Source organism: Tursiops truncatus, chromosome 13, assembly GCF_011762595.2.
Source record: "Tursiops truncatus isolate mTurTru1 chromosome 13, mTurTru1.mat.Y, whole genome shotgun sequence".
NCBI lineage: Eukaryota > Metazoa > Chordata > Mammalia > Artiodactyla > Delphinidae > Tursiops > Tursiops truncatus.
Window position 1 is genome coordinate 28,887,880 of NC_047046.1, and position 13,023 is coordinate 28,900,902.

A 13,023-nucleotide genomic window follows, 5' to 3' on the forward strand; every position below is an offset into this window, starting at 1 on the left:
TCAAATTAGCCTAAGTCAGACTGTCCCCTATTTTGCCGATCTTAAAGGACATATGGGTAGTTTTTCTAAGTGGCATTGAAGGTGTTCACGATTAACAAAGGCCACTTTTATTTCTTTCAGATAATGAGGGTTATAGTCACAGCTTGTCTTAGGTTTGAGACTTTATTCCATTTGAGCTGCAGCAAATGTTTACCAATCTAAGCGTCAAGCGCCGAGTCCCCGAGGGCTTCTTCTGGTTGTGAGCTCTCAGTTTACCTGCGTTTCTGCTCACCGCTAGGAACATGCTCATCTCCAGCATCAGAGCTTCAGAAATCGTCCTTGGGACCAGAGACAGGATAGAAAAGAAGGCCAATTTCTGCTCTTCCTAAAAACGAATTTTACTGGGAAAGCTAATTTATTTTGAGAAACTTATTTCACACAAAAGTCTTCAAATTTTGTGGCCAGTAGTGAGATCCCATGGACACCGTAAATGATAAAAAAAGAAAATATTCTATAATTCTAGGGGAAAAAATCACCTAAAGACAGTTTCCCTAGGCTCTCAGTCCAGAGGTCTCCTGAGAAAACCTGTTTGCACGTCAGCTTCAGCTTCTGCAAGGACCATGGCCATGGCTGAGAGCATGGGGAACAGAAAGCTCCTCAAAATTAAAGATGGCTCTTTTGGGGACTGCAAACTCTGTTCTCTAAATAATATGAATTCTGGGCTCTCTGGGTACTTTTTGACACTTTAAAGGTCAATCCCTAATTTACACTACAGCCAAAACTCTATTTGAAAACATCAAATAATTCAGATTCTGAACTCAAAAGAGTATACGTTTCTTTTTCTGTCTCTAAAAAGAAGCCAGAGAAGTTGGTTTCTTTATGTAAAGAAATAGAGCTTAAAAAAAAAAGAAAAACTTGAAATACACATTCAGTTCCTCAGTAGAAAAGAAATCTATTGTAAAAACAATGCAGGAGAGCAGATCTCTTGTTAAAGACGTGCTCTCGTCTGGTGCCATTTCAGTTGTTTTCATGGAGCCCCAATATTAATGCTTTAAAAGTGCCTGTCTTCCGTGGAAGTTCCCCCGTGGCAGCAGACTTTTAATCACAGACAGAAAGGAGCACGGTCTGTTAGAACTATAGATGTCTTTGTTCAAAAACACAAAGAGCGAAATCTTCACAATTTCTTTTTCTCCCTCTTTCACCCAAACAAGGATAATGTACAGGGGGAAAAATACGCTGGAATTGTAATATCTGCGAAGATTACTTTCTTGGGTCCTCCACAAAAAAATGGCCAGGTCAGATCTGAATTTCATCCTGGGATAAAGGCATTAAATATTACCGACCTTTGATAACACTATTTCCAAGGAATACTATCTTCATGAAAATAATTCAGACTTGGTAATAGTTGTCAGTCACTCACTTAATTTTACTAAAAGCAATTTTAATTTCCAGTTTATAATTACCATATGTTTTAACCAACAGTTTTAAATAACTCTACATTTAAAAAGCTAGCTCTGCTTTCGGACAGATTTGCACATTGCTGCAAGGAAGTATTTGTTTGTTCTGTGCTGACTTTATTCATTTATCTTATTTATCTCAATACTTATCTGCTTTCCAGAAGCAAAACAGACTTGTAAAACATTTCAGACTTTACGAATAACTCTTGGTAATTCGTGATACTCAAGAATATGACTGATTTCAATTAGCTCCAAATAACAGCTAGAAAATATTTTTAAAGACCTGTTCACAGAAATGTGGTATCCGAGTTTATGGTATGAGAGGATAGATTTACTGAAGTTAATGGTTCTCATGAGCCTGATTTTCTAGAATGTTCCAGCAGCTGCCCTTTGAGATATCTTCTGGACCTGTGGGAGTTTGGTGTGAGTGAAAGATGTCTTGCCTCTTGCAGGGCAGAAGGGGAGGCCGGCCTCTCCATTCACCTGGCTTTACTGTTTGCGGTGTGCGGACACCTAACACTCTACCTCCTCCTGGAGATTCCCTGGTTCCTATCATGTCTGTCTTCCCGGCGGGTCTGCTAAGGGTGACCCCTGAAGCCAGCTTGTGTGCTGACCCTGTGGTCCCTGCAGCTTCTGTTTCTGAGCCCAGCTTGGCCACACTCACCCAGCACCCTGAAAAAATAGCCAACCCCAAGCTGATTCGGAAGAATAAAGGAGAAAGCAGGTTGCTTCTCATTCTGCAAAGCAGGGTGGAAAGGAAGACATTTGGGGCTGGAGGGCAAAGGACGTGGGGTGAAGCCCCCTGCCCGACCCTCTTCCTTCCAGGAAGTCGAGGACAAGTGCTAGCTCACAGAGGCAGCCTTTCTCCTCGCTGTGTCCCCTGCCGCAGCTGGGATGTCCCTCCATGATTTCACCACAACACCCTCCCTCCATAGTGTGAATGTTACTGACCTTTACCTGCTAGATAACGTCTAACTTAGCGGGGTGGGGCCTGTATGTTGTATTGACCGTCACCGTTTTCTCCTCCTTCCTTCCTGGAGGCATGGAGCATCACATACCACAGCTGGCTGACGTTCGTGCTGCTGATCTGGTCCTGCACTCTTTGGATGATTCGCAACAGAAGGAAATATGCCATGATCAGCTCTCCATTCATGGTTGTCTACGGAAATCTCCTGCTCATATTACAGTACATATGGAGTTTTGAACTCCCTGAAATTAAAAAGGTCCCGGGATTTTTAGAAAAGAAAGAGCCAGGGGAACTTGCCTCAAAGGTAAGTGAACAGCAAAGCAAGAAAACAAAGCATTCAGACAAAACCACGGTAATCAAAACAAACACATCCAAGCAAAAAAGTACAAAAATACGTTCCAAATATTTGCTGCTGCTTGAAATCATAATGTTTTTCCTAGCCCTCAGGAAAATGTTAATATAAACGTGTGGGCACTTAGAACAATTCCCCCTTCAGCTTTGGGAGAAGAATGGGAATATTAAGGGGTTCTATTTGCTGGCAAGAAATGTTCTTCTTTCCCATCTGTGGAATTCTTCAAAATACGGACCACTGCAGAAGCAACAGGGATCATGGAGAAATACATCATCTTCTGATACTTGTGCTGATGTCAGGGAAGGACAGGAAGTCAAGGACTAGCACCTTGAAGGGGACCACTGGTCCAAGTTGGTTTCCAGCCCAGATTGTCCTGTGCATCTTCCCGGGGCATCCCAGGCATGAATGCACCCTGGCACTGGACGGCATGCCAGCGTCCTCGGGAAAGGAGATTTAAAAACCAGTGACTTTCAGCTGAAATCAAGTGGGTGCCTGACTCTATCTCAAGTGGAAAGGTTCATGTAATTGCTCCCACTGAAATGCAGAGAAGGCGTAGTAGTTGTTGAAATAGGCTTATGCTTCAAAGACTTGATGCTCGTGTCCCTAATTCTCTCCTTTCAGATCCTTTTCACCATTACGTTTTGGCTGTTGCTGAGACAGCACCTCACAGAGCAAAAAGCTCTCCGAGAAAAGGAAGCTCTTCTGTCTGAGGTCAAAATCGGAAGTCAGGAAAATGAAGAAAAAGGTAATTAGTGCGTGAGGTGTGTGACGGGAGGAAGGGCCCCTGAGGACATCCAGGGGGCTGTGCTCCAGACCAGAGGGAGGCCAGGTGTAGACGTGAGCAGATAAATGACCGTGTCCCGGGGCTAAGTCCCCGTCCACAGGAGCTTCAGAGACCCTGTGTCATTTGATCCTCACAAAAGTGACTCCCACTTCAGGGAAGAGAAACTGAAGCTCAGGGAAGTGCACTGGGTTCTCCACGGTCATATTTACTGAGTGTTAGTACCAAGAAAGTGACTCAAATCTTCCAAATTCGAATCCTCTTCTTTTCAAAGATGAATATGCCACAAAGTCAAAAATAGAATCTGATGTTTTGATGATCGATCACCTCTGTAGTTTTAGACCTGCTATATGGGTAAAATGAGAGCCTCTCACTCCCTACCTGCCTGGATGTACCAATAAATATCATTTAATGTTAGTAGAACGGCTTGGAGACCACTAGTGGTGTGTGTAGCCTTGTCTGAAAAGGATGCCATAAAGGTTCACAGAGGCTGGGCTGGTAACCTTAAGACTAACCCGGTAAGGAGGAGAAAACCAACACACACCAACTCATCCTTTTCTTATAGTTTCTCGTTTAGACCTAACCATGGACTTACTTTTCAGCAACAAAAGTCTATAAGATTTGAATCTTGACTCTTTGACTTTGGATGTGTCTGTTAATAGAGTGATTAAATTCACCAGTTACTTTATATAAAGAATAGTTCATTTAAGATCAGCAGTTGCTCTGACCTCTCACCTCACTTGCATTCCCCTCACTCTGTGGATCTCCTGGTCATTTGAATACATTATTTAGATGTATTTAATAGGTTGCCTTAGTAACACAAAAATGAGTCATATATTAGCATATTTTAAAGTAAGACCAAATATAAGCTTTGCATTGCAGTGCATAAAACTATTTTAAACTTCGGTAAATTACAATTATTCTTCAATTCTAATTTAAATTAAATGATATTTGGCTTTAACTCTTACTTTCTTAGTTCTCTAAAAGCATACTTTTGGTTAAGATTATTACCATTAACCCAAATCCAGTAAAATACTGCTAGGATTGTCTGGAGTCATGTTAACGGTTGGAATTTGAAGTTGTCGTAGTAGTTTTTATTCGTGTTATTGTTGCCTATGTATTTTTCCTCGATCCTGCAATAGTTACAGCAGGATATTACAAGTGGAATAGGTGTTATAAAAAGATGAGTATAAAAGTATTACCAAATGTATTTCTTTAAAAATATATTTCAAGAAGTTTAGGAAAATGGACTATAATTAGTTCCATAAATTCTGCCTTGTTTATTAGAACCATCTAAAATTATTTAATTCACATGGTAATGCATGAAATGCGTGTGCTGTGCGGCACTCCCATCACACCGGGCAGAATGTGGTTCTGGTCTGGGGACCAGCTCCATTGAACAGCACGGTCTTCTCTTTTGAAGATGACGAACAGGACATACAGGTGGATGGGGAGGCCCAGGAGAAGAAGGAAGAAGAGGAGGCAAAGGAGGAGAAGCAGGAGCAGAAGAAGGAGGAGGACGACGACAATGAGCAGGACATCATGAAGGTGCTGGGTAACCTGGTGGTGGCCTTGTTCATCAAGTACTGGATCTACGTCTGTGGAGGCATGTTCTTCTTCGTCAGCTTCGAGGGCAAAATTGTGATGTACAAGATCATCTACATGGTGCTCTTCCTGTTCTGTGTGGCCCTGTATCAGGTGGGTACACAGCTGTCCCTGTTTTTCAATCCTCACATCTGTCCAGGAACGTACGTGAGCTTCTTTCGACAAGACTCTAAGTTACTGTGACCTCGTGAAAACATTGTGTAAAGGGGTCGATGAGATTCAGACATTACACACTAGGAATCCTCAAATGAGAAGTAGCTCCCTTCAGCTTGTGCACTGATTTTAAATGTTAGGTTCTTAAAATGGTGGAGAAGTGGTTAGAGTGGGCATCCTTGTCTTATTCCTGGTCTTAGAAATGTCCATCAACAGAGGAATGGATAAAGAAGATGTGGTACATATACACAATAGAATATTACTCAGCCATGAAAAAAGAACGAAATAATGCCATTTGCAGCAACACGGATGGACCTGGAGATTACCATACTAAGTGAAGTGAGTCAGACAGACAAAGATAAGTACCATATGATATCACTTACATGTGGAATCTAAAATACCACACAAATGAACTTATTTACAAAACAGACCCACAGACGTAGAGAACAAACTTATGGTTACCAAAGGGGAGGGGGGAGGGATAAATTAGGAGTTTTGTATTAACGGATACACACTGCTATATATAAAATAGATAAACAAGGACCTATGGTATAGTGCAGGGCACTATACCCAGTATTTTGTAATGACGTATAAAAGAAAAGAATCTGAAAAAATATATATATAGCTAAATCACTTTGCTGTACACCTGAAACCTATACAACATTGTAAATCAACTATACTTCAATAAATAAAATAAACATGACAAAACTGAAGAAAAACAAATGCATGTGTAAAATGAAGTCAGAAAAAATTCATAACTTTTTCAAAAATTATTAATTAAAAAAATAAGTCTGGGGCTTCCCTGGTGGCGCAGTGGTTGAGAGTCCGCCTGCTGATGCAGGGGACACAGGTTTGTGCCCAGGTCCGGGAAGATCCCACATGCCGCGGAGCGACTGGGCCCGTGAGCCACGGCCGCTGAGCCTGCGTGTCCGGAGCCTGTGCTCCGCAATGGGAGAGGCCGCAACAGTGAGAGGCCCGCGTATCGAAAAAAAAAAAAAAGTCTGTATCATTAGATTACACGTTTGAATAGTAGTGTAAAAACCGTGGCTGGATAATCTAAAATACTGGATAATATTCGATTCATTTGTATTTCAGAGTTTGGAATCAGAAAATCATGCGCATGTGCGTGTGTGTCTGTGTGTGTTTACAAATGTATGTATAATGCATTGAGTGCTTTAGTATTTCATTAATTAGAACATATGAAATGTTATATTGAAATGAGTTAGCCTCTCCACAAATTCCATGTAACTGATGACGGGTGGGAACCCGATGATGTACACAAGTGTAACAGTAAACATTCCTGCCGGCAACCAAGAAAACAAGTAAAGCAACCTCGATTAACAAGAGTCGATTACCTGTGGAGATGGAAACGTCTCAACTGAGGTCAATCACACTTTGAAATACCCTTTGAAATTCCGGGTAGATGCTCCCTAATGAAAACCCACAGGTTTTTGGTAGAGAGGGATGCCTCCCCTCTGTGGCGGTCTCACATTTGTATTCATACGGCATCACTCTGAATTTCAAAATGGAGGCAAGTTCCCCAGCCATGACCACAAGCACAGAATATACCTCCCTGAAAGCCTCCCGTAGACCAGATATAGACCAGACATCATGCCGAAATAAACATGATTAATGATGATGATACAAACATCATTATTTCATCCTCAGAACAACTGGAAAGTAAGTACTCTTGAGGAGGAAACAAGCTCAGGGTAGCAGCTTTGCCCAAGGACACAGCTCACAGCTTCTGGTGGAACCGGATTCCAATCCACAGCCACCCAACCCTACGAGGAACAGAGCCTCAAAAACTAAATATGAACGTGCCTTTGTTTTCAAACATTCGTAAATGGAATCACCTGTCTTCTTTGACTAAAGCAGGTGTTTTTGTGCGTTTTCCTTTTCTTATCTGTTGTTCAGGTGCACTATGAGTGGTGGAGACGGATCCTGAAATATTTCTGGATGTCGGTGGTTATCTACACGATGCTGGTGCTCATCTTTATATACACATATCAGTTTGAAAACTTCCCAGGCCTGTGGCAAAACATGACGGGATTGAGAAAAGAAAAGTAAGTAATTGTGGTGGACAGTGGGATGGAAAATGACAAACAGCATGAGGTTGTGAATGTGTGTCGTTCCAAACATCTTTCTGGGAGGTTTTAGTAAAACATGACATCATCACTGGCTATAGGTTCCTCCAGAACTTATAGCCAGTGATGGCTATAAGTTCTAGAAGAATGTACAGATGAACCAGTTTGCAGGGCAGAAATTGAGACACAGATGTAGAGAACAAATGTATGGACACCAAGGGGGGAAAGTGACGGGGTGGGGGTGGGGGTGGGATGAATTGGGAGATTGGGATGGACATATATACACTAATATGTATAAAAGGGATAACTAATAAGAACCTGCTGTAGAAAAAAATAAATTAAATAATATTCAAAAAAATAAAGTTTCCTCCAGAAGAGGACTCAGGTCTCGGTCACTTGGGGTTCTCAAGACCTTGCCCGGAGCTTTCAGCACATAGTAGGTACTCAATAAATAGCAACTGAAAAGTGAATTTTCCGCCCATTATTAATGACATGGCATTTTCTAGTGTCGGTTTCATGTGAAGCACACCTGCCCGGTCCCTCACTGTCATGCTTCCTCCTTTCTTAGCTGGAGCCCAGTTCCTCATCAGTAGGTTCATAAGGTAACACATCAGCGTCTCCTCACTGATGGAGCAGGTGCTAAGATCTAAGGAGTAGTTGGTGCCACAGGAAAAGTGCTCAGAGACTGGTGATGATGAAATCTTTCTTGTGCATGAAATAGATAGGAGTCTAGGCTTTTCTAATTTGCTTCTGCAAACTTCTGAAGTTCGTTTAGAAATCCCACCAGAACTGGGCATAGAACTGAGTATCCTGAGGTGGCCAAGAGGAAAGTTTAAAAGGAGGGTTCACCGTGTAGCTAGACTAATATATCTTTAAGTCAATGCAGCAAATATTTCTTGAGTGCCTCCCCTGGGCCAGACACTCTTCTGTACCTGAAGATGCAACAGGAAGCAAGAGAGACAGAGTCTGAGCCCTGTGGAGTTTATAGTCCAGGAGAGGAGACAAAAACCTACGTAGTGTACAAACAAATCAACTGCGACACGTCTGTGAAGGAAACAGAAACAGGTTGAGGTACTGAAGAATGGGGGACAGTAACTAGAGATGGAATAGTCAGGGCAGGCTTCCCTGAGGAGGCGTCATTTTTTCTTTTGGCTGCGCCACGCAGCATGCAGGGTCTTAGTTCCCCGAGCAGGGACTGAACCCACGCCCTCGGCAGTGAAAGCGCCGAATCTTAACCACTGGACAGCCAGGGAAGTCCCTGAGGAGGTGTCATTTTAAACTCTTGAAGAATAGGACAGAGCTTGTCTTTAGAAAACTGTGTGAGTTGGGAGCTGGGAGGTGGACGAACATTCCAGAAAAAGAGAGCAGCAAATGCAAAGGGCCTGAGGCAGGGCAGACTTTGGGGTGTGTGTGTGTGTGTGTGTGTGTGTGTGTGTGTGTGTGGAAAGGCAGGAAGGCTGGGCTGTGGGGAGCAAGGGGAGAAGTGGGAAAGGTCAGCTAGGCACCCGGAGGTGCAGGGCTTGTAGGTAGTGATGGTTTGCATCTCATTCATGGTGAAATTTCTAAAAGTCTTTAAAGCACCCTTGACTGGCTGAGGAAAAAGTGATGTGTGTGGAGGCCAAGAATAGACACAGGGGCTTCCCTGGTGGCGCAGTGGTTGAGAGTCCGCCTGCCGATGCAGGGGACACGGGTTCGTGCCCCGGTCCGGGAGGATCCCACATGCCGCGGAGCGGCTGGGCCCGTGAGCCATGGCCGCTGAGCCTGCGCGTCCGGAGCCTGTGCTCCGCAACGGGAAAGGCCACAACAGTGAGAGGCCCGCGTACTTAAAAAAAAAAAAAAAAAAAAAAAAAAGAATAGACACAGCAGCACGGTCAGCCAGCAGTGGGGGGTCCTGCGAGTGAGGATGGCGGCTCCACCTAGTATAGGAGGTGCTAGAAATGAAAACGAGGACAGATTCAAGGGTCGAAGGAATGCAGATGGTGGGGACCGGAAGGCAAAGAAAGCGTCCGGGGAACGCCCTGATTGGGGCGTTTTGCACGAGGTAGACGGTTGGGCCAGTGAAGAGCAGGGTGGGGAGAGAGGGGTGGAGAACAGCTCAGCTGCTTCAGGAAATGGGGAAATCGAGAATGCTGTCTTGAAAACACTCAATATGAAATCACTGTGAAACAGCCAAGTTCCAGGAGCCGTTCGGGTAGGAGAGCCCACCGGGGAAAGCCGTTTTGTCTTGCAGGCTGGAGGACCTTGGCCTAAAACAGTTCACGGTGGCCGAGCTGTTCACGCGCATATTCATCCCCACGTCCTTCTTGCTGGTGTGCATCCTGCACCTGCACTACTTCCACGACCGCTTCCTGGAACTCACGGACCTGAAGTCCATTCCCAGCAAGGAAGACAGCACCATCTACAGGTGAGCCCGTGCAGGAAGCTCCAAGAAGGCAGCCTGGACCCTCCCAACCATCTCACTTAGAATCTCAGCCCTGAACTTGCCATGAGTATCAGCCTGTAAGTGGGGAAAAAATGAGAAAAAATGCGGAATATTTGACGGCTCTTTGTGAAACAGTTGGTAGTGGTTTATGATGGTTCATGCAGTGATCTTGACAGGCACGTGAATTCGTTCAGAGTAGCTGTGTAGACTGGAATTCCTTAGCGGTGGTGATGTGTCTTTTGTGTCCAGGCTGGTGAGGTGTTTTTAGAACATTTACAGAATCTGGCTAATTCGGAGGATGAGTTTTCTGTCGCACTAACGGGCAGAGAAGAAGTCGCTGTGAGTGAGAGCGCAGTGCAGAATTCTACCTTCCGTCTTGGAAGGGGAGAACCTTGGCTAAAAGGAGAGAATCTGCCATCTATGAGTAACCAGAATAAGATTTAAGGAAAGAAAGCGAAGGCAGTGTTTTCTTTCATCAGTTCCCTGCTGTGGTCTGCCCATCAATAAACACAAATTGTTTACAAGTAGCAGATGGATCTGGCTCTCCCTGGCCATGTGTGCTGAAGCCACGGTGGGTCATCACACATGCCTAGATCTGCTCCATCACGGGGAAATTACAAGCACTCGTCTAATGAACCTTGATACTGATTTTCCTCTCTGCTTCACATAATAGCCTGTGATTCAGTTCCTGGAAAAACACTTGTTAAGTAAATAAGGGAGCAAAGTGCTGTATTCAAAGGAGCACAGATGCCACAGTTGAAAATTCCCCTTAGCTCTTTTTCAAGGGAAACAACGTGTCCATCCAAAGAAGGTGCAGCAGTATCTCATCACGCACAGTTTATGAAATATCAAACTGTCTATGTTGTGCTGTGCTAAGGAGTGGAATTACGGAAAACTGAATTTGTTGCACAGAGTTCCTGTTAAGTATGTAGAACCTGATTGAATTATGTAGGTTCTGGAGAAGGACAGCAGCCTATGTCAAGATGTGTTCTCCCTGCTTGCTCTGGTGTCCTGCCAGCCCATAACCCCCTCGCCTGGCAGGACAGGGAAGGAGGCCAAGCAGTCTGTTCAGTCTGAGACTGGAGCTGGCCCTCCTCTGGCCGCAGCTCAGCCTGAGCACCCCCCTTAACTGTTGCTTTTCCAAGAAAATGTAAAGGGCGAGGCGAGAGCATATAATGGCAGCCACCTGAATGGTTTAGGAATGCAGGATTTCATTTTTGGTTCTATGAAAAACAGTTTTCTAGAAACTCGAGGAGTTCAAAGGACTCACTCAAGTTCGGTGTTTTGGGATTTCATGCAAGAGTCCCCCAAGTTTCAACTTGGAACATAAGATACGTATCCCATCTTTTTTGCAGCTCTTTTCCATTGTCGTATTTTCCTTACTAGCAATTTTCACCTCACGGTAGTTTTAGTCCCTAGAACGCTAGTAAATGGCTACATTAAAATCAAAATGATGAAGAAAAACGTATTTTCGGGGTTGGGATTGACTGTCCCGCTTTGCCTTCTCTGTTCCTACCCGCTTAGTAGATGCTGGGGAAAAAAAAAAAACACAAAACTCCCAAATTGGGAATAATCAATGCATTTTATCCCTTAAAGTGATTCCAGTCCTGTTGTTTCTGTGAATAGCCAACTGTCCTCTTTCCTGTTTTGTCTGTCGTTTTTGTGGTTTGTGTAGGCCCTGTAGGCAAATGTCACTTGTGTCTGAAGCAGAATTCATTGTGTTTAGCCTTCCACAATTTATAAAGTTAGCATTATGAAAGTGTTTTATGATATACCTTATGTGAAACTATTATTAGTTCTAGGTAGGCATCCTCAGGAATATCATTTCCCTTATATACTGATAAAATATATACTATAACATAATCACAATGTAATTATTATATAATATATACTTAATAAGGTACTAAATAGCCACTCCTTACTTAAATGTCCGTCACTGCAGTTTGGCCATAATTTGTTTTAGAAAGTCCTGTGATGCATATAGAAATAGAATGAGTTTTTTCTGTCTTCAGTTTTAGAACACCTCAGAAAACAGTATGTTGAATATGGACATTTAGGAGGATTTTCTTCTTTTAATTCTGGGGAAGGAGCAAGAATTAATGTTTTCCGTGGTATTTTATCTGATAAATGCGTTCTGGACATGTAAACCTTACAGATTCCTGACAAGGTGTGTGACTGGGTGGGAGGGAAGGAGAGACTGTTACCGTCCGGCGGTTTCCCGACTCTGATTTCTCTGCTGCCGAATCTCGCTGTCTGGACCCTCCTCCAGTGCATGAAGCATGTCGGTGACACATGTGGTGGTGCAGAGCTTACGGGACATCAGCTCCTCCTCTCTGGCTAACACTCTCCTCTTTCTCTCTCCAACTGTCCCCCGCCGCCACCGCCTGCTTCCTTGTGCCCCTGCGTAGCCATGCCAAGGTCAATGGGCGCGTGTATCTGATAATAAATAGGTGGGTACCTCAACGTTTTCTCTCTCGGTTTCCTTTTTGTTAATGGTCTCTGGGGGTGTTAAACGCTTCATTAGCTTGTAAGTGGAAAATGGCATCATCAGACAGTGGGCGTGGCCTGCAGGTGCGCTGGATGTCTTTTGCAAACCCAGCCATTCGGCGTTTGGACCGAACGGTGCTGCCGAGTGGACTTGGAGGTGGCCGCAGGTCTTCAGCTGGCCCTCGGCGTTGGCCTGGCTCAGCCGCAAGCCCCACTGACGTCACCCTTGGTAGCATTGGTTCCCGGCTAGCCTGCGAGCCCACCTCCCTCTTGAACACGTGATGGAGAGTTCAGCTCAAGAACCAGCTCCTCCACAGACCTGCCCAACACTGCCGGCTCCCCGCTGAGCGGAACTGCCCTTGCTCTGAATTTCCGGGGCACTTTCTCATCACTGTCCCCCGACACTGGCCTTCAGCCCCTATCTGTCTGGCTGTCTTGTCTCCCCTGCCCGAGGCCTCCACCCCGCAGGCCCGGGGTCCCTGTAAAATCCATCTCACTTACCGTGGAGGCTTAACCATTACTGGACCCTCAGTAGATATTCCTGAATGAAGTGACAATGGTCACAACAATCTATGCTTAAGAGAAGATTAAAGCATCAGTTTCTTCAAATACACGTCTACTTGAAAGAGCAACGTATTGAAGGACGGTATTTTACATGACCCAACTTCACGATATATTTGCTTTCTGCCAAAAAGGCAAAGCTGGGCAGTACCTTAGAAGCATGTCACCCAGC

General features: G+C 44.3%; 1 protein-coding gene across 2 annotated transcripts in view; it reads left to right on the forward strand.

The window, feature by feature from the left end:
* Positions 1–13,023, forward strand: part of PIEZO2 (piezo type mechanosensitive ion channel component 2) — a 332,921-nt gene that overhangs the window by 232,160 nt on the left and 87,738 nt on the right. For both annotated transcript variants that reach the window (XM_073790517.1, XM_073790518.1), the window contains exons 13-17: positions 2,477–2,707; positions 3,377–3,500; positions 4,960–5,234; positions 7,212–7,360; positions 9,612–9,785. In XM_073790517.1, the coding sequence (XP_073646618.1) occupies positions 2,477–2,707; positions 3,377–3,500; positions 4,960–5,234; positions 7,212–7,360; positions 9,612–9,785 (953 nt within the window). The remainder of the gene's footprint in view (positions 1–2,476; positions 2,708–3,376; positions 3,501–4,959; positions 5,235–7,211; positions 7,361–9,611; positions 9,786–13,023) is intronic.